The sequence below is a fragment of the Colias philodice genome, chromosome 7 (genome assembly GCF_061535455.1).
Source record: "Colias philodice isolate Cphi_HAF_F1 chromosome 7, ilColPhil1 Martin Lab GWU primary, whole genome shotgun sequence".
Lineage (NCBI taxonomy): Eukaryota > Metazoa > Arthropoda > Insecta > Lepidoptera > Pieridae > Colias > Colias philodice.
The window spans coordinates 315,561-337,844 of NC_143092.1; the positions used below are offsets into that span (position 1 = coordinate 315,561).

The 22,284-nt window shown below is 33.5% G+C and overlaps 1 protein-coding gene and 1 long non-coding RNA gene across 4 annotated transcripts in view; both read left to right on the plus strand.

Moving 5' to 3' along the window:
* Positions 1-22,284, plus strand: part of Vsx2 (Visual system homeobox 2) — a 104,119-nt gene that overhangs the window by 70,773 nt on the left and 11,062 nt on the right. For 2 of the 3 annotated variants that reach the window (XM_089697043.1, XM_089697044.1), the window contains exon 6: positions 20,264-20,438. In XM_089697043.1, the coding sequence (XP_089553169.1) occupies positions 20,264-20,438 (175 nt within the window). Of the gene's footprint in view, positions 1-20,263; positions 20,443-21,648; positions 21,651-22,284 lie in introns of all 3 variants that reach the window. The other variant, XM_089697045.1, reaches the window with a different exon arrangement.
* On the plus strand, positions 17,693-18,693 carry LOC149486870 (uncharacterized). Its single transcript, XR_016315834.1, has 3 exons — positions 17,693-18,022; positions 18,149-18,210; positions 18,285-18,693. It is a non-coding gene; the product is annotated as an uncharacterized LOC149486870 (long non-coding RNA).

Below are 22,284 nucleotides of genomic sequence, written 5' to 3' on the forward strand. Positions count from 1 at the left end.
ATATACATATTACATCGCACAGCCGTAAAAAATGGCAATTAATAATTAATATACCTACCCCTGTAGTGTCTAGTAAAAAAACCAATTCGCAATTTTTGAAATAATAAGTAAAAGTAAGTACATACAGAATTTTTCCTTATCACGAATATAGAAGAATAAAATAAACTTCTACAAAATAAAATGAAATAAAGCCATCTATATATGTATATATATATATATATACTAGACTACAATATAAACAATTCACTCCCACCGAAATACGAGTGAATTGGATAGAACTGGACAATTCACATTACGTGTCTATTTGAGAATTGGAAACTTTAAGGTATGAGCTGATAGCGTTTTAGCTATAGAAAATAAACTCAAACTCAAACATTTATTTATTCAATTAGACTTCTTCGAGAAGCACTTTTGAATCGTCATTACATTTTTTAACATTTACCACCGATTCGGAAAGCAGTATCTATGAAGAAGAGCCGGCAAGAAACTCCATAGAATGTGCAATGTGTATAAAGTTATAAACTGTACCTACTGTGTCTGGTGTTCTTTGTGCAATAAACTTGCATGAAGATTGTATGCCTAATACAATAATCTTTTACCTAATAAACATTTTTATAGGATGAATAAGTTTCAAAGAGAGATTTAACTTTGTAGAGATTATGTAAGACATCACCGGAATAGGTAATTCTTTGGCGTGCAAAATGCACAGTGTATACCTAATAATTACTTTATTAATGAAGATTTGGTTTTAAAGTAAAAATTATTTTAAAGAAAGTTGAATATGTCCACTATCTATTCAATATTTTATTATGTAAAATGAAAGATTATACGTACACAAAATAATTAATTGTTCGCTCTTTAAAAACTGAATCACAAATCATACTTACTTGTAAGTTTGTAACTTAGACCAAGCGCAAAGCGGCCAAGTTAAGTATCTCAAATTTTCCGCTAATGTGATAGAGTGGGTTCGATTCCCGACGATGTAATTTATCGAGATGCAACCCCTAATGTCCATTTAGTGGCTATCACTTACAGGAATTATATTGTAAATTGTATTTTGTTTAATTGTATTTACTAAAAGAAATATAGAAGAGGAAATTATTTTCAATGTTTCGTGTAGGTATGTTAGATTTATTATTTATTTTTTGTTTAATGCATTGGCATTATTTCTATCTCAATTTACTTTTCTGTGTATCAAACATTATCAAACTATCTTATTAATTTTCTTTTAGTTCTTGTGTTCGTATGTCTGAATAAAATCCTTCACTGTAAAATAACAGACTATCTTTGTTTTGCAGATAACATTACTTAATAGTTATAATAAAAACATAATAAGCAGAAATTTTGTAAATTAAAAAAAAGTAGAGCACATTTGCACGAAATACAGTAAATAACGTCAACGTATAAAATTCTACGTTAAAATTCTATACGCGAGCAACACCACACGCATCAATTAGTGTAGCGTAAATCGTGTAACAAATGATCACGTCATTCGCGTCACAGTTCATTCTGTTAGATTTCAACAATAAGACTACCTTTATAACTTATGATACATTATCGTTTTAATTTAATTAATTTTTGATGTTTATTGAAGGCATTAATTTCATTGTTTATATTAACAATAGCTAATGTATTTGTGATTCTAATAACTGAAAATGAATGCAAAGATTGATGATTTAATATAATTAATAGTCTAACAGACGATTTAAACAAAAATCACGTAACACGATTGTTTACAAAAACAGTGAAATAAAATATGTACAAATTCTTACAATACTTATCTGCTAAGAACAGTTTAAAATTTGGAAAATTATGCTCTTTTAAAAATCTAAAATTTAACATAAAAAGCACGATTGTGGTACATGGCACAATTTATAAATACGCTCAACATTTCATTGAAATTATTAAGAGTCACTAAAATGTCCATATCTTCTTCCCGTCTCGAATATTCCTCATAATTTTCTGTCCACCAACTCATAATTCTTCCACTTGACATACGAACAAACAAGGAAAAATCACTGCAACACAATAGACAAATTCACTTGTATCAAATATTTACTAATCAAATGATAAAGCCATAAAACGAGTCCCTATTCGCTAACAATATCAGCGTTAAAAACCCACATTTCATTGTAACTTAATAAACAACATTGGATATAACGGGCCATTAATTCCGTCCGGGGACGGCGCCCCCTGTGTCGGATCGCATCCGTCACGATGTCGTGTCGGACACGTTACGCTGCTTGTACTTAACATTATTAGATTAACTTTCAAAACAAAATTTAATTTTTAAACGACTCATGACTGAATCAACTTTACAATTCAATTAGAACTCGACTGATTTTTACCATCATTTAGCGTTATTTTTGTCCTTTTTCAACCCAGACGAAGATGGTATAGCTAGTTTTTTTAAATAAATTTATTAATTTTGTTGTTTACAGCAATTTCCCCTACTTTTTATCTAGAAAAAACATATACCCAGAAAATATGTTTTGACAATAACTTTATACGCAAACAGCTGTATCATGCAACTGCGCAAACAGATTAATAATTATTTTATGAAAACCCACATTGTTCGACTTGCATTGCTGTGTACACCTAATTAATTACTAGCTTGTTATCTGCTTCCTCGTTAACGCGTTATTCATTTGCAATTATTATATTTGTCTAGCCATTGGCCTTATCAAAGAGAGCGTAACAGTTTAGGTTTAAAGCTCACTAGCGGTCCGCCCCGGCTTCGCCCCTGGTACATATTTCGCAATAAACAGTAGCCTATGTTCTTTCTCAGGGTCTAAAGAAACCAATAACGTGAAAACCATACATACATACAAACATACATACTGCATACATACAAACCTTTCCTCTTTATACTATTAGTATAGATAATAATTATTAAAAAAAACTAAATCGCTTTCAAATATTATTTCGTACTTGACATAATTTAAATGGAACCAATAGGACAGCTTTCAAATAAAATAGACTCATCCAAATCGGTTCACTGTGGCGAAAGTTATGAGGTAACAAACCCAAATAAGCTCCTCCTTTTTTAATTCAGTTGAAAAGACTACTCACCTTTAATATATTCGTAGACCTTATACTTAAATGAAGTACCTAAATGGCAGCTCAGACCAGACCAGAAATTATCATTATTGTCTAGACATAAATATACAAAAGCACATTTCTCAAGAGACAAATAATACACACTAACGGTTTCTAGAAGTATCTCCAAGTATACTCGCCATTATACATTTTATCCATTCTTATTTCGAGCGAAAAGCATTTATCTAAACGCCGAGATTGAGCACTAAGTGAGCGAGCCAAGCGTTGAGAGTTGGGTTCATCTTGGCGCGAATTCGGTCTGCACTCGATAACGATTTAACGTTCTTTATTCAAATTGTACTTTTTTATTTTACTTTTTTTATCTGCTTCGGATACACGTTCTGGACTTGGCTGTGCGTGGTGTTGCCAAATATATTATTAATACCAAGAAGCTTACATCTAATACACTGGAGATTTCAGTATGAACATTAACATGTAACAAGAAAATATGTCCTTGAATGACGCCTGTATGTTTTTTATCCCTTTCACACCCACTTGCCAAGTTAGGTGTAAAAGGGATAAAAAAACATACAGGCGTCATTCAAGGTCATATTTTCTTGTTACAACTTAATGTTCATACTGAAATCTCCAGTGTTATTAGATATAAGCTTCTTGATTAATGCCTACGTGTCAGATATTATAAAAAAGTATTATCAACTTATTATCAATATCTACCATCAATTGCTAATCCGTATATTGTGAAAGTATGTCTAGTTCATGAAAGAAGAAGACTATCTTCTTCCGTATGACTCTACTTTTTGGTGGGGACACAAATTTGATTGAAATACCTACTTAGCACGAAACCTGGAGAAAAGTTAGTATGCTTAATACTAAAATATCGATGTGGAAATTGTTAATTATGAATTTAATATAACGAAACCAATTAAACCCTTTTCTAGTTCTACAAATAAATCAATTTGAAGCGTGTTCATTAAAACTAAAATTAATTGACTCAAACTTACTTGAGGAGAGAATTAATTAAAAGTCGGCTCTATTTCTTTTTTACTCTTTCTGTACAATAAATACGTACCTACTAAGGATATAATAAACACTACTTCCAAATAATTCGAAAACCAATACTTAGGTAATGTTCGTAATGGTGAAGTTAATAACGTATTGTGAGTATAGAGAGATAATCGAATTGTCTGCGCATACAGATTTATTGCACTGAATATTAGATGTTATTGCCAACGCATAAGAGATAGAATAGAGTGCACTTTTATCTTACGTGATGTAAAAATCTTGGCAACGCGTGTACAATAAAACGGTAGAAGTCGTGTGATTCATGTAAGCACGTTTCAGGTTTACTGTGTAGTTCTCGAGACGGTGAATAATTTCATTTTATTGTAGAATATATTTTGAGGATTTCCTTATTCACGACAATATGCTTTACTTGCTCAATAATTTAACCTTTTTTGGAAGAAGAATGAATTTTACGTGTTAAATAAAAAAATCGTAGGATTAATGAGATCCGAAGAAGTATATAAGAAATAACAAGTTGTAGAAAGAAGGAGAATTTAGAATCTAGATTTAGTTTTAAGACAAGATAATAGAAAGATTTCTTGACCATTTACCATTCGTTTTTAACAAAGCAAACTAAAATAATGAGAATGTTGGTAGCTCAAAAATGTACCCGACCCCCTTAAAAAAGCGTGATAAAGTTTGTAATATGTTCTATTCATGTTATATTTACGCGCTAATGATCTCAAATTAGAACACAATAAATGTTCAAGTCAATTGATACGTTATTTAAAATGACAGTTAATTCTGCGAGTCATCCAATCGACACCATGAGGCGCCACAAATTATTGGCATGGCCCTTAACTGATATGGCGCGAATATAGACCGTTATTATTAATTGAAAAACATATAAGGGACAATGCATCTCTATAATATATCGATATGTTGTTCCAGCTTTTTGTATAAAAGAAAATTTAGAAATTTTGTTATGGTCGCAGAAGACAATTTTCATTAAAGAAAATCGATCAGGAATAGATTGATTTGTGTGATATTCATCTTCCCTTATATACACATGATAACAGGAGTGTTTATTTTGTTCATTGTACGATTTCATTTAGTTATTACAAACGTATTTAATGAATGATGTTCTTTCTAACTTGAAATAACGAAAAATTTTCCATAATTCGAAATCTTTGTCCTGTTTACATTTGGACAAATTCCACAATTGAACAAATGTAGCATTTTATTTATGCTTACATCAGTAAAGATGTTTACTAGACCTTTCGGTGTCGCTTAGACGTTGTTTGCGACGGACAACCCGATCGATTCTATTTGTATGTACTTACAAACGCTTACAAATGGGTTATTATAGAGTTGTGCTGAAAAATTATCTTTGCAATTCTATGTTATTTTTCTTAGCTGTGTGATATTTGAAATATATTTTTGATTGAATGGTAAATAATATTAGGACAAATAGAGAACGTTAATGAACAAAATACTGCAAAATAATTAAATAATTTCCTTCTGTGTTTATTTTTATGACGTGTTGAATTCTTGTATAAAATTGTTCTTCCATTCGTAGAAAACACCACAGACTCAACAATTGGACAGTGTATTGCCAGCACAAAAAATGCGTATAATTGGGTGACCTATGCCTTAAAGTTATTTTATGGAAGTTTCCGTAAAGTGGACAAACCGTCCAATTTGACGACACAAATTGGAGGCTCGACTGAAGAGTTGGGCCACAGTTGCTGAGTGTTGCGTGCTCGCACCATTATACTATACTCAATATTTTGTAAAAAGGGTTCGAAGGCTTATATTATTTTGAACATTCATGACAATGATAATGTTCTGTAGGATACGGCTGTCGCAACACAGTTATGTTTTCGTACTATGTGATAGTGAAAACTTATTGGTTTGGAATTTACACTAAAATATAATAGGTATTTTAGCTATGAAAATAACTGATTGATTTAAACATGATTGGGCCAAAACTTCATGAGATTTCCACTACATCATCTTCATCTTCTATATTATTTAGCTTTTGCGTATTTTGTCTACCAGTATAATATAATGATCTTCTTTGGTATAAATGTCTTAATTTATACCAAATACGATAACTCGTGTATCTTTATTAGACTTTCCATCCCCAAGATTTATCACCACGCGATTAAATTTCACCGGACTGCATCTTACTCTCAATTGCTCCAAAAAACCCACAACTGAAGAATCCTCCAGCAGTTAGTCAAATAAGATTAAACGATCTGACACTCGGGGCCTAAGCAAACACCTAGCAGCCAATTACTGGCGATACAGAAATGTTGACCCAGCTTGCCGGCACACACTTGACACTTGGTGATAACCTTTTTTGTCACCTGAGAATTGATAGTGGTAAGGAAGTGTACGTGTAAATAATCGTTTCGGTATAATAAAGAAATAATAAATTGTTAAGAAATTAAATAATTTTTAAGAATGATTATTATAACTACAAAAAGAAAATAAACACATTTCAACTACATCAGATCGACTTCTGCCTATTGATGCTAACATAATATTGAGAAAATATAATTTATTATATTATATTACATATTGTATTGTATTGATGAGAAAATGGATTCTTTTCTTCTCGAATTTTTCTACGTGTGTGGGTAAGAGTGTAAGACACAATATAAAAACAAAATGTATCAAACGGAAAAATCTCTAAAAAATAAGAATTGTTAATCCAATGATAGTTATATTTTGTTACAATAGACAAAATAAATATTACACGTTCTCACAATATCAACACAACTACAAAGTTCTTAAAAGGTCCTATTCCAAACATTCACGACACAAAGAGCCTTATTATCGCTTTATTATTTTAATATTGTTGCAACACTAACAATGACCGACCCCATATTATTTATTATAAGACACTAATGAGCATGTAGGCACCTCATACAACAACCAATTTCGTTTACGGCCGTTTGTGAATTTCTGTTTAAAATTGGACTCTATCTCCGGTGAATAACGACCTATTATTCAATAGGGACAGTTGTTATAAGTTTGTTGGGTATACAAAGGAGTGACACGGGATGCATCTCAGACTGAAGTGGGGTTTTGAGTGAAAATAAATGCGTAATTATCGAGCGAGCGAGAGGTTCGTGGAAACCGCGCGAGTTATGTCGAGTGCTGTCTTATTAGACGCGGATTGACAGCCTATTTGCTGAGCAGCCGTATTCAATTGAATAAAAATTGGTTCTTTTATTTTGTGTCAACAACAAATTAATATTATTCGATGTTGGTTTACAAGAAATATAATAATTATCTGTGATTATGTATTGAGAGATTTTATTCCGAATTTCGATCAGATTACTTGTTTAATTATAAGATATAGGTACATAAAAAATATAGCTTTTTACGTAAATGGAGTAGGTACACTAATATAAATAATTTTGGATCCAAAGCTACAATCATCGCAACTAAGCGCTCTAAACAATTTTCCTAAATTAAAACTATTGTACGGGCCGTAACTCCATTCAGCTTAACATTCACAATGCAACAATAATTTGAAATACAACATAATGCATCATTTCCGTTGCATGCGATAATAATGACAGGTGACAGCAAGATGGCGGTCGGCGTGAAATGGCGGGAACAATAACAGTTCTTGAAATAACATCGATCCGCCGCGTGAACACTAATTATGCTGACTTAACATATTTTTTATTGGATAACATGATAATAAGTAAAGTAAATAGATTTAACAATGGAAATTGATTCAACGAGGCACCTACGAGAACAATAATGTTATTGCCTGTAATAAAAAATGTAAGTTCGTTGAAATATTGTAGTTTAATTGTATACATTGATACTTTATAGTTGTTTTTGTGGTTACAAGGTTTTTGGTTCGAAGTTAAGTTGAAGTTTTCTTTTTTATTCAAACAGAAGTACCTGTACTTATATCTAATTTACACACATTTATTAGCATATCCTTAATATAATTAATTTCCTCAGTATCTTCTTCATTAAATGAATAAATAATAATGCTCTACCTACTTATAGCCAGTAATTATAAATTAATCAAAATCTCTCAAGCTAATTCAGTACAAAAACAAAACTCAAAACTTTCACATTAATATTAATTAACACAGATTTTCCCGTACAATAGATAAAGGATAGATAAAACGCGGGCACTTCTTCAAATTGCAAACAGAAGCAATTACGGGGCAAGACAATCTTCTCATTATACTGCATTGTGCGCGATAGGCTGCCACTTTGCTTTTCTTTTAAAAGAAAACTCCTTTGTTGACATCTCTTTATTTACCGCTTTTCCCATTAGCAAATGAGGCACTTTTGAACCGAAATAGATTCATGACACTGCAGATTTCGCTTTTCTGTGTTCAACTTATTATAGGTAATAAAACTTTAGTAGATACTTGAGTGTTCATCATTTTATTAATCTTTCATTTTAATTCTAAAAAGATAATTTCGGTATCCTTCTTTTATTCACTTTAAAATAAGCACTACCAAACATGTTTTGCACTTCTAATTAATATTGAGCGAGCATATAAATATAAACCTAGCACAAAATATAAACAGACAGACAGACTCCCAAATGCACAAAACTTAAAATAAAACACCTCTTTAATCACCACAAAAAAAAACTAATCAAAATATTTGATCAGACCACATAACACACGCGTGTTAAAAAATAACAAAGGAGATTGGTCTAATATACAATAATGTGTGATTGTGTTAGCCCAAGTGTCGTCTGTTTGTCACATTCCAAGATGACACTATTCTTTAGTTTACATATCGTTATTTTTTGGCGACTCTCTTGTATTTTCATTTGACTATCGTTATACTGAGGCGTGTTTGTACAGCATTTGTTTCTGGCAACTGATTAACTGTTTGTGGATAACATTCAATTATATTTCTTTTTTGGTAATTTTAATGATTTTGTAAGCTTTTTAAAGAGTTGATCATAATACCTATACCTACCTAGAGAAATATATCAAACTAGCGGTCCGCCCCGGCTTCGCCCGAGGTAGGTACATATTTCGCAATAAAAGGTAGCCTATGTTCTTTCTCAGGGTCTAAAGATTATCTGTGCTAAATTTCATCAAAATCGGTCAAAGTAGTTTATGCGTGAAAAGTGAAAACCATACATACATACAAACCTTTCCTCTTTATAATATTACTTATTAGTATACTACTACTAGTTACTCCTGTGGCGCTGAAACCCCGAAGTGGGTCTTGGCCTCCGAGACGAGAACTCTCCACCTTCCCCGGTCCTGAGCGGTCTCTTGCCAATTGTCATTGGCTTGGAGCTTACTCAGGTCCCTCTCCACTTGATCGCGCCAGCGATACTTGGGTCGACCAACTGGCCGTCGGCCCGACGGACGACCCAAGTATGCTCTCTTCAGACCTCGCTCCTCACCCATTCGCTCTACATGCCCGAGCCAACGCAGGCGTCGTGATTTTATTTCCCCAAGTATATTTGGCTCGGCCATGAGTTTTTCTAAATCGGCATTCTTACGGACTTTCCAGCTTCCATCCTCTTGTTGGATAGGACCAAAGATCTTCCTAAGAAGCTTTCGTTCGGTAACTAAAAGGTTACGCTCTTCGTTCTGGGTTAGGGTCCAGGCTTCACAACCATATGTAAGTATTGGTCTTATAACCGTCTTGTATATCCGCAGTTTGGTTTTTTTACTTAAAAGCCTGGACACGAGCACTTTATGCAATGCTGCACCACACTTGAGGGTATTTTGGATGCGGATTTTAATTTCTTCCTCTCTGGTGTGTGTATCAGTTATCGTGCAACCCAGATATCTGAAGCTAGCTACTCCCGTGTACGTTGTATCTCCAACCTGTAGGTTTTGGCGCTGAGTTCGTGTGTCCCTATAGCGCTTCATGTGGAGATATTCCGTTTTTTTGACATTTATTTTTAGTCCGACTTTTTCTGCTTCTTCTTTCAAGATCTCAGCGGCTTTGCTAACTTCGTCACGGTTTTCACCAAGCAATGCGAGGTCGTCTGCATATCCAATTACCATATGCTTTCCATTTAGTAGCACTCCGCAGTCCAATGCAAGCATTTTCCGCAGGATGTATTCCAGTACCAAATTGAATAGCACAGGCGACAGAGAATCGCCTTGTTTTAATCCGGTAAAAACCGTAAACTCTTCTGTTAGTTCTTTGCCTACTCTCACTCGCATGTTACTGACTCCAATAGCCGCTTTTATTAAGTCCACCAGTTTGGTTGGAATTCCAAGCTCCTTTAAAATTGCGAACAGGGCGCCCCTATCGATACTGTCGTAAGCTTTTTCAAAATCCACAAATAGCGCGTGCATGCTCTGAGCATATTCCCACCTCTTTTCCATGATCTGTTTGAGGAGGAAAATCTGATCTATCGTACTTCGGTTCCGACGAAACCCACACTGATAGTCACTGAGAATTTTTTCCGCGTAGGGTTCCAGTCTGTCCAGCAATATGCTAAATAACTTATTAGTATAGATAATAGTAAATCTTGCATTAACTTAAGGATTAAAAAAATAACGACAACGGAAAGACTTAATTCTTATAACGGAAACAAAAGTAATATAACAATGCACTTAAAGCTGAACCGTCTTTCCAAAATGTACCTACAGCCGCAAATTCATAATCCGACCACAGTATTGATTAATATTACACGACTAAATTAAAAATCCGTCGAAATCCATGAACACAGAAGCACAAAGCTGGCTATCAGAGTAATCTGTATTAATTCCTATATTAAATCGAAACATGGATATGCGAACTATTGAAATCAATTTGCAATAACGCAAATCTCCATATCATAATCGGATATGAAGCACATGCAATTAAAAAATATATTAAAGACGTCTTTTGAGCGGTAAACCGATTAACCGACCGCTGTAGAAACGTTTTCAAATGCGAAATACTTCAAACGTCTTGTGAAATCGTATTAATATAATTAGGTTTGTGTATACGAGTTATTTATATACAGGTCATGGGTATATTCAAATGTTAATTTGGTTTTTGCAATGCTTTTAAGTATATGCTCAACGAAAGCTTTATACCTAATATTTATTTTGTTGTGTTACTGGCAAACGACTGGTCTGTCTTTTTTAATACAGATCTAGATCTTTCTCTCTAAGTGTAGGAACCAATTTATTAATCTAATATATATTATAAAGGCGAAAGTTTGTAAGGATGTATGGATGTATGGATGTTTGTTACTCTTTCACGTAAAAACTACTGAACCGATTACAATGAAATTTAGCACACATGTAGAGGGTAACTTGGATTAACACATAGGATAGCTTTTATCCCGGAAGTACCACGGGAACGGGAACTATGCGGGTTTTCTTTTGCAAACGCGGGCGAAGCCGCGGGCGGAAATCTAGTTAAAATATAACAATGTTAATGGCAACTTTTTGCAATAATAACGTTAGGTATAACTTTTATTTAATATTTGAACAAATTATAATTAGATACATAACTATTAACTACATCATCAATCGGAAGAAAACACGTCTACAACAACTCAGTATTCAGTAAAACATCAATTTATTGCATAGATTCTACATCATACCTATTCTTTGCAATACCTACCTACTCTTCAAAACACGCCCGAATTGATCTCGTTTAAATTCGTCCATCGTATTGATTAGACGTCAATTGTCGTTGAGATATTATAGCAATTATACCGATTGGGCAAACCGTCAAAATCGCTTGTTCACGGCCGCTAGTTGCCCAGTTAGAAGCGGACCAAGTTATGAGCGGTAGCGGGGCACTTTTATAATTACTGTATCATTGCAAATGTTCATAGGTTAATAATTGTCGTAAACCATTTTACTATTGTGTCCATAAACATACTGCGTAAATACCTCCTGAACGCTTCGTGACTGTGTAAAAACCGATGGTTTAACTAATAAAAATGGAAAATATGTATATACATTATTATTGTAATTGACAACTAAGTAAACACTTAAATAGTAAACTTCTTTGATTAAGAAAATAAAACAATCGTTAATAATCGTCGTTCAGTTTAATAAATTTATCTAATATCTATGAGTTTAAGTTCATTAAATCCATCATTTAATAGGTAACTTTCAAATAATTGACTTTAGGCTCTACATATCATTTTAAATCTCTAGCTTATATACATATAATTTCTATTCTCTATATTTTCACCTTAATTTTTATTCAAATTCAAACACCTTTAAAGTATTGTCCACTCCATCTATACTTTATATTGTAAAGCTGAAGAGTTTGTTTATTTGTTTGAACGCGCTAATTTCAGGCAATACTGGTCCGATTTGAAAAATTCTTTCGGTGTTAGATAGCCCATTTATCGAGGAAGGCTATAGGTTATATATCATCACGCTTAGACCAACAGGAGCGGATCCACGCTGGTGAAACCACGAGGTGTAACTAGTCTTCATATAATTTTAATATCTCTAGCTTTATGTGTTCAAACATGTTTATAGGATTGTCCACTCCTATCGCCTGTCCCTTGTCCCGCTTTCACCCAACGCCAGACTATAATAACCCGCGACGCGTCTTGTTTATCTAACTGGCTGTCGGAAGTCTCCACTCGTTAACATTGTATTTTTATAACTACCCCCCTCGATTTTAAATTGTGACTTGCATGTAGAAATTGGTGTTATTTTCCCTTCCGTTTCCACCTATTATTTTATTATCATATTTATTATAGAATTACATTGTAGCGTAAATACATGTTCGAATAATTTAATAAAACGTAATTATTGGAATCGATCGGCAGGTAATAAGCGGGAAAAAAATTGCTCCGTATTAGAGAAACTGTATGTTACAATTGGTAACCATCGCATAGGTGTATACTGTATAATATTATATTCATATTTTGGCATATTAATAGTGAATAGGTAGTTTTAAAACTATTGTTTTTCTAGTGTATAATATATATATATTTTAAAATATTGAATCTACCATGTGTCAAAAACCGAACATAAGTGAAACATTTTATTCAAAAGTCACTTTTCCTCACAATCATCCACTAACAAGCAGTTACATGACAAAACGGCAATCCGCAAACTTGTTAACCCATCAACGCTAACCGCACATTAACTTATAGATTAATCAAAATGTGTCCAACGCACCCCAATTGAATAATAACTTGTTACGGCGCCGGCTTTGTGCGTTAAATTGCTGCCAAATTGAGAGCAGAGTCGCAACTCTATTTGGCTCGGCCTGCACCTGATTGGTCGGCCCTCCCCCGCGCCCAAGAAATGAAATTATGCACTCCGTAAAGACTGCCTTTGTCACCTTTGTCACACTTTGCAGCCTTATTCGAGCTGTCAACGAGTAATGACTTCGCTAATTCATCATTGCAATATCCATGCTAATGTTATAAAACTGAAGAGTTTGTTTGCTTGAACGCGCTAATCTCAGGAACCATGAAACGATTTGGAAAATTATTTCCGTAGATAGCCCTATCGTGGAAGACTTATATCATATCATCACGCTAAAACCAATAAAGAGTGGAGCAATGTGGTTAAAACCGCGGGGCATAGGTAGTCGGTTATAAATTCTAATTGGGCGTTACTAGACTTCAGTGATTACGATAGTTTCATATGATAATTGAAAATGGAGACGATTCATTACTGATATATGTAGATTGCATGATATTTCATTGAGTAATATCAGAAACGGCTTCGTCATGTTCGTATGATAGTTTCGTTTGCTGAGCAAGTATAATTTGACATGTAGACAGGGGGCGTATAATACGAGCAGGTTAATAAATTACTTTAGGTAACTAAAATATTACCAAGGAAATAAATTAATCCATTATGTATAATGTTATATCGTCATTTATTAAGTATTTCATGAAATAATTCCTTTTTGCTTAAATAAAAACAAAACTAAGATACCTATTGGCTATTATGGATCTTTATTTATATGTAGGTACATACTGTTAACAGAATATTATTATATTATTATGTAAAATTACTTGAATATTTATCAAAATAAAACATGACACACATTTAATGATATAAAACACATTATAATCACCCAATGATTAACCATACTGCATCTAAAAGAGGGCCACAAAATCGGGTTGCTTGTATGGATTAACAAAATCAATTTCCATCACTTACAACAATTACGGCAAGTGATCGTGTTAGAGGATTATAGTATTTATACAATAACGGCGCCGAGAGTGCGCCCTGAGGGACGCCGTCCCCCGGGAGCGCACTTAGCACCTTGATTGTGATCCTGTCGGCTGAGCTTCATCCCTTTTGTGTGATAGATTAGATATTGTGAAGAGGGAAGTGGCCCGGCCGCGCCGCTTAGCACCGTATTAAATAAATGTTTGCAACTTTGTCAAAGGGCTTCTAAAGATTTGGCTTTTAAATTTGTTGTAAGTTGTGACTAGTTAGTACAGAATGGATTAATTTAAAGTTTTTGTTTATTTGTCTTATCTTATATTAAATAAATTTATAAAATACTTCAGAGGTTTAATTTTTAATTATTTTTTATATGTATATACATTTTGAAGTAAGTACATCTTATAAATAAATAAATAAATAAGTACATCTTAACTATTATTATTTAAATCCTCCAATGAATATTTGCGACCAATCTCTGTTCTGTCTGTCTTTCTAGCATAATCAAGAGCTTAAATAGATCATTTAAAAAATTACAGCAATGTTACAGCAAACTTTATAAATCAATGTGTATAGATTTTGGTGTGTACTTCTTAACCATTTTTAGTTTCGTAACTTGACAAGTAGAAAACATTACACCAGCCGAACTCGTCTATTTACAAAACTAGCAACAACGTTAGCTTTTCAAATCCAAAAGCGACGTGGTAACAAATTGTTTTACAGGCGTTACAAATTCGACCCTAAACTAATGCGTCCAGCGAGCGCTGGTCCTTCGAGCCGGTTGTAATGTATTCAACTGAGCGTGTTTTAGAGGTCATGTGCCGGTGGATTGTCACACACGGATAATAAATTGCCGGGTGGGTGTAATTCGCAGCATACGCGTCATTAACGCGCCCGAATGTGCTGCCAAATTAACAATTACACGAAGCTCGGGCCTCTATGTTAATTAGGAAATGCGGAGATGTACGTTGCCATGGTTACTGCCAATTACGTGATATTGAGCAGATAACTAAAGTGGAATTACTTTTAGCGGCAAGTCTGCTCGCTGTTTGTTTAAAGAAATGGCTAATTGTTGTTGTATGTTTTGGTTGTTTATCTGTTTTAGTGTTTAATTAAATTTTGTTTAATATGTGGTCCCAAAATTAAGATATTACCAATTTATACCACAAAAATATGAATTATTACCTCCACTTTCAAAAATTTTAGTAAGCCCTTATTTTAATTTAATTCGAATTAAAATCTCTAAAATCTTCTTTAAGAATTTTATTTATCCTGTTAATAATATATAATAATAAAAGCTATAAACTCAGACTCAAATATTTATTTATTCTATTAAACTTCATCAAAAGCTCTTCTGAATCATCATACCATAGTTTAACCATTTAACATCAGTTCGGAAAGCAGTTACCTAGTATAGATATCATCACTATTCACATAGCATAAAACACGGTCGCTGCCCGCTGGCGCTGTCTATCTGTCCCTATGTATGCTTAAATCTTTAAAACTTCGTAACGGATTTTGATGCAATTGTTGTTAATGGATAAGAGTGATTCTCGAGGAAGGTACTCATAAGAAGAGCGCGTAGCCACGGGCGAAAAGCTAGTCTAAATATAAAATATCCTAAACCCATAAATAGACAAGTTAAACAAGTTTCTAATTCAAAAACAGAACGTAACAATAGCAACAGAATTTTCCAATAAGCAGCCGCGGGCGTTGCCACAAACAATTACCGGGCCTAATCCCGTCCGGGTGTCCGGGTGTCCCGGACTAATCCCGGGCCGCAATTAGACTGTCACGGGGTCGCGGCATCCAATCAATAACATGCCCCGGATAAACTGGACTCTATTTAGGAGCTAAGTGATCGTTACAAAGACGTTAATACAGCGTGGTTCTTTTGAAGTTTTTGTAAGATGGTGGGTTGGTAATGATTGTGGCAATGTAATTGTTTGTATTTGTGTTAATTAAACTTGATTTAATAAGCGGAGCTTAGAGTTGATAATGTTATTGGTATGTACCGTCATACGTGTTGCCTGATTAATACTTAGTGTTAAATGTACGAATCTGTAACACGTTGTTTTTCGTTATTTGAATTGAAATGAATGAAGTTTAAATTAATTTTGTATTATAAGGATAGCATAAACACATACTTACCTAACATCCGAAAGCCCTCTAAAGCTTTGCTTAGATATGGTCAACGATGCCAATACTTCCGATTTTCTTAAGTAGGTAATAATTTATAGTGATAGGTATACACTATCCAATCTTGAAGCGGAAGAATGACTCAAAATACTTTAGAATTAAATGAAACAGAAATATTATCGACGCAAACATAAAATCTAAAGGTAAATTCTATTCAGAGACCTTACCAAGTTACCTTAACGCGTTTTCAATCAATTTTCTTCGGAAAAATCTCGAAATAACCCGCCAATAGACCAAGTAAATACATGTTACATACAGCGGTAGGCGGATTTGTGAGAAGTGGGGGGAAGGGGGAGGGGGGCGGTTCGGAATATAATACGACGGAGTATTAATTTGCGCGGAGCACGGATCGAGTTTAATTAACAAATTTAATTAGAAATTAACTGTTTCGCAGGCGCTGTGTAGATGTTGTAGGGTTGTCACTAGTTAACGATTTAATCGTTTGTTATATAAAGGAGAAATTAATCTTTATATGCTCTATAGTCTATATGATAGTTTGATCAAAAATGAATGAAAATGGTAATTTGGTTTTTTGTTCGTTTTAAAGTATTAATGTAGTAAGCAATAGCTTTAAATACTGTACATAGGTAATATCCCAATTTCGAAAAATAAATCAATATAAGTTCTTGTCTTGTACTGGTAAAGTTTATTTAATATTGAATATTGACTTATTCATAATCTTAAGCCTATAATTATAACACAGCAATAACCCACTTTTCTTTGAAAAAACTATTTGAAAGCTCCAACCGTCCTTTAATTTTCAATTATGTGTCACAATGCGAAATGACCTGAAAAGTCCAGAATTTAAAAACTCGTTATTGCCAGCCCTAGCAGTGGTTAGGTAGAGAGCTACACTCGAGTTTGAAAATTTAATCTAGTCGCGTTTGTTCCCACTAATTGGTTTGTTTTACTCGCTTAGTTAATACCGCGGCGACACTCTAGCTGAATATTTGGACATGTTATGTGTGTACATGGTTATATAGTAGATGGTATAGTAAAAAATGAGCGTGTACCCCGAGCACATGTGTCAGAAGTATACTTCTTTGGTAAGATTCAAAATCGTCGCCTTACTCCATGACGTGACGGTATTGCCATGACGCGATCTTGAAATTTTACTCTCAAGGTGATGAATTAATTTTTCTAACATTTACGGCCCTTTTTAAACCTTCGTAATTTTTATATTATTAAAGTTGTCGTGATGAAAATTCTTGACAAGAAAGTTCAATAGTAAAGTTCTCATTGTTATTTTTTTATAATCTCTGGCATCTTCAAAATAACAAACGTAACGTTACGACTTTTTGGATATTAACTATAAAATATACAACCTATACGTCTACCGATTTAGAATTTTGAAATATGCGATGGTTTTGAAATAAACAAGAAATACTTGAAATTAGCGCGCGACCAGCCAATATAGCGAGAGCCGCCCTGTACCTTCCTACCCCGATCGCTGTACGAGTCATTCCCGCTACGGCCGTCACACGGGGAACTTGTGTCGCTCGCACAATCGTAAAAAAGGGTGACAACACGATAAGACAAAATGAGACAAATGGGGACAATAAAGAAAATAAGAAGAAGAAACATAAAGGTTGGAGGAAAAAGAATGCCTACAATTGGAACAAATTAATGAAGTAAGTTGGTTTTATTTTAAATTTGATGATAATTGTATTATAGACGATGTTTGATATGTACCCCTGTTTTAAGTACATAACGAATGTGTAAGGTTTTTTCATTTATAGCATAGATAATCTTTTCAGAAATCCGGAATCCAGAAGGAAAATAAACCCACTGATTGTTCACAATGTGAACCCACTCCTTCGTTAGTACCTTTATTCAGTCAAAAATGTATGTTATCAACGCTCTACTGGTTTAATCGCATGATTCCATTTTTAGCAAAAAGCAACAAAGTGCAAAGAAATAAAAAATCATGGTGAACTTAGTGGAAGTATGGTGGACATAATATGGAACAGGAGCTCATTGGAGTAGTATTTATATTTAAAAAAAATACGAAAAAATTTCAAGAATTACATTTCTTAGTAGGTGGTAGATAAGTATGTTGTATAAAGAATTTGATGTTGATATTTATTTCATTTATACTTACTACACCTGTGCGGGAAATTGCTTAGTACTAAAACAGGTTTATATTCATATTTACATAGTAATGTGAGTTTTCATTTCGAATAATTTTGTGTAAGTATATTAAATTTAGTTCCTGGGTGATCTGGAAACACAATTGGGCCCGGAAGATGGCGCTGCAGTCACTCCTCCTAATCACATGAACCGATTTGGATGAATATTTGTGTGCACATTTCATTGTTGTGGGATGATTGGTTGATTCGTTTTCACATTAGCTAATATTATGTATTTTTGTTGTAAACTTAATTTAATGTTTATAATACATTATTATTGGTATAAATAAGCCAGTGTTCGTCTCACATTGCTGTACCTGCCTACCTACCCTACCAGGGCCTAACTTTGTTCTGGCTATTTTATTTTGATTATTTGTAATGAATAATTACAATTATAATAGAGTGCAAAAAATAAATACATGCGTCAATATATTTTGTGTTTTTTTTAAAACAATTTTTTTATTTAAAAAAATATCATTCCGACCGCGGCTTTGCCCGCGTGGAATTAGGTTATAATATCGTGAATCCTGTTTTTTCCCACAGAAGTGTTCAGTTCGGATAAAAAGTATCCTTTGTGTAAATCCAGGCAATTAGCTATATTTTATCAAAATTGGTAATGTAGTCTTGACGTGATTAAGTAACAACTAACAAAAAAATATACAAATTAACATCCAAAGTTTCGCATCAGTTTTACTGTATTAGTGATATCTTTCACTCTTGACTTTGACTGAGAAGAATTAGGGTTTATAACTTCTTTCAGAAATAGTACCTTTCATTTCTGGGCATGATGTAATATCTACGTCAGCATCAAATTCTATCTAAATGAATTCAGTAGTCCGCGTTATTGAGTACCTACCATTTCATTTTTTCAGAGTAACAATATTTTTTGTTATTTTAAAGATTATTTATAACCTGTATTATTTTGTAATAAAGTAAACATTACGAAATAATAATAATTATTAATAATGTCTAAGTAGTTGTTAAAAAGAAGATTATTTGTTTATAAGCAAGAAAATAAAACCAATAAATCAACAATTAAATAAATGTATAACAATATTATAACTGTATGACGACTCCATACATGTTTGTCCCGAGTCGGCCAGCGGCAGCGCGGCGAGTTTGCAAGAATGACTTCGCGCACACCCGCGTTCGCGATAGCGAGCTATTAGACTCCGCCCGCCAAGCAGTGGATTTTTTTTTGTGTATCGTCTTAAGAAGTTTCACTTCAAAAATCTTCGGGATACCTATTGATTGGAAATTAGGTATAGGAATTAACAACCGCTATATACCTATCCTTAGAAGTTCAACTAATGAAATTGTTGAAACATTTAGGTATTAATTAATTTAATCAATCATTGACTTATTCAATAAATATTAATTAATACCTAATCCAGGCTATCATGTTAAAATATAGTAGAAATTTTATCGTAGTTAAATCCTGGTGTTAGATGATACCTACATGTTGTAGGAGTATGTTCGCACAACAACTCTGATTTACCTAATGAATGTTTCAACGCATAACTGGCTGTGAAAAGAGTTCATAAATTTTGAAGGACGAATCTACAGTCTCTGAAAATCAACGTTGCAAAAACTACAGCATCACATGACGATGTGAGAACCCTTTTGGCAGCACTATGTTAAATTATCATTTATTATTGCTATTTTTTGACACAATACAAACTTAGATAGGTCTCTATTTTATTCGGTGTCTACATAATATATCTAAAATCATCTTTCCAACAGGTCTGGTTCCAAAACCGTCGAGCGAAATGGCGCAAGACAGAGAAATGTTGGGGCCGGTCGACAATCATGGCGGAGTATGGCCTGTACGGTGCGATGGTCCGACACTCCCTGCCACTCCCGGAGACCATCCTCAAGAGTGCGAAGGACAATGACAATGTGGCGCCCTGGCTTCTTGGTAAGCATTTATTTGTTTTTATGTGCTTTGAATTATGGCCTGTACCTACTTGTTCATGTTCCATGTTCTAGTAGTGGAAACGTAGGTACCTATAAGGGCTGATGATGATGACGTGCTATTAGCGTTCTCTTGTAGTGGATTTTGATTTTTGTTAGTTGATCTAGATACAAAGTTAAATCGGTAATCATGCTCACAAAATCTGGATTTAGGATGAAGCTTTCTTAATATTTTCTTATTACATTTTTGGAATTGTAGATAGTTAACGAACAGAAAAGGGGCGGTGTTATATTGGTATTCGAACAATATGATGTTAAAATTTTACACCATTACTTTGATTTACCCTCCCAAGTATTGCAATGTTTCGAATTATTTGTAGGTAGATTACATTCTTCTACTTTACATTTAGTAAAAAACTTTTTAGCATGATAAAGGATGACTTTATGAATATCCAACGTAATTTTATCTATAATAAAACCTGTAGGTTTCAGTAAGGTTAGAGAGTTCTCTGTAAGGTAAATTCTTTAGGTTTTATTTTTTCCCTCATTTAAAATTTTTAGGCAAATAAATTATTCAATTATGGATAGGTTTATATTATTACCCTGTAAGGTTGTAGGATAGATAACAAATACCTAATGTGGAATTGTTTTAGCTTTTTTTTAAGACATGGGATTTCCCTATTAGTATCAGAACAACAAAAATATGCATGCGACATTTTATTTTTATAACAGCTATGGAAACTAACTTTAACGTAGTTAGCTATTCATGCTTATTTCGATATTTTTAGCCCTTTTAACTTCTAACAAAGGTAAGTAATAGGTATTTTTATCATTTTATAAAACTGATCTGCTGAAGACCAATTAGGCTTTAAGATTCTCAAATCCAAACATATTGAAATAGGTACCTTTTCTTATCAAAGTCGGGGTAGTAGGTACATTCAAGACACAATTATTAAACTAAAAAAATCAATCCTTTAAAGAAAAATATTTCCAAAAATATAGTACACGCTATCAAGCGGTACATATATAACATATTATGTAACAATAATTTCATGTGATGATTTTGTTGAAGAGTCGAGCGGCGCCGCGGGGCGGCCGTAGCACGCGCCGTTGGCTGGGCCACCACGCGGTGAGTCAACTTTCATTCAATACGATAATTAGCTTCAACAAAATCATCATGTGGGAATTAATTAGGTACTAATTTTAACTTCAAGATGTTTAGTAGGTATATTTTTTTTGTTAATATCAGTTTCTACAAGTATTTAGGTAAAGAATTAATAGCTAATGTGGGGTTGTTATTAAATATCGATTTATCAAACTAATTCATAGATATTTTTTTTTGTTTATTTCTAACTAGCTTACCGCCCGCGGCTTCGCCCGTTTTGTCTAAAACCTAATAAATAAATTATATACTAAAACCTTCCTCTTGAATAACTCTATCTATTAAAAAAACCGCATCAAAATCCATTGCGTAGTTTTAAAGATTTAAGCGTACAAAGGGACATAGGGATATAGGGATTAGGGACAGAGAAAGCGACTTTGTTTTATACTACCTATGTAGTGATGGCGCTCGAAATAGCTCGCTGTAGAGCGATCTCTATGGAGACTAATGTTTTGACTCTACCATGGTTTGTGATAGTTTGATTACTTTTCTCTGTAAAAAAACTAGTTCAATTGTTGTTTAATACCTAATAATAATATATTTGTAATATTAAATGTTTCAATGTAATTTCCTGGGTATACTGGGGGCAATTGCTAACTGAACCATAATTTCAAACCACCAATGTACCAATTTTACAAACATTATTGTTATTCATATTTCTTTTCATATAGGTAACATCCAAAAAGAC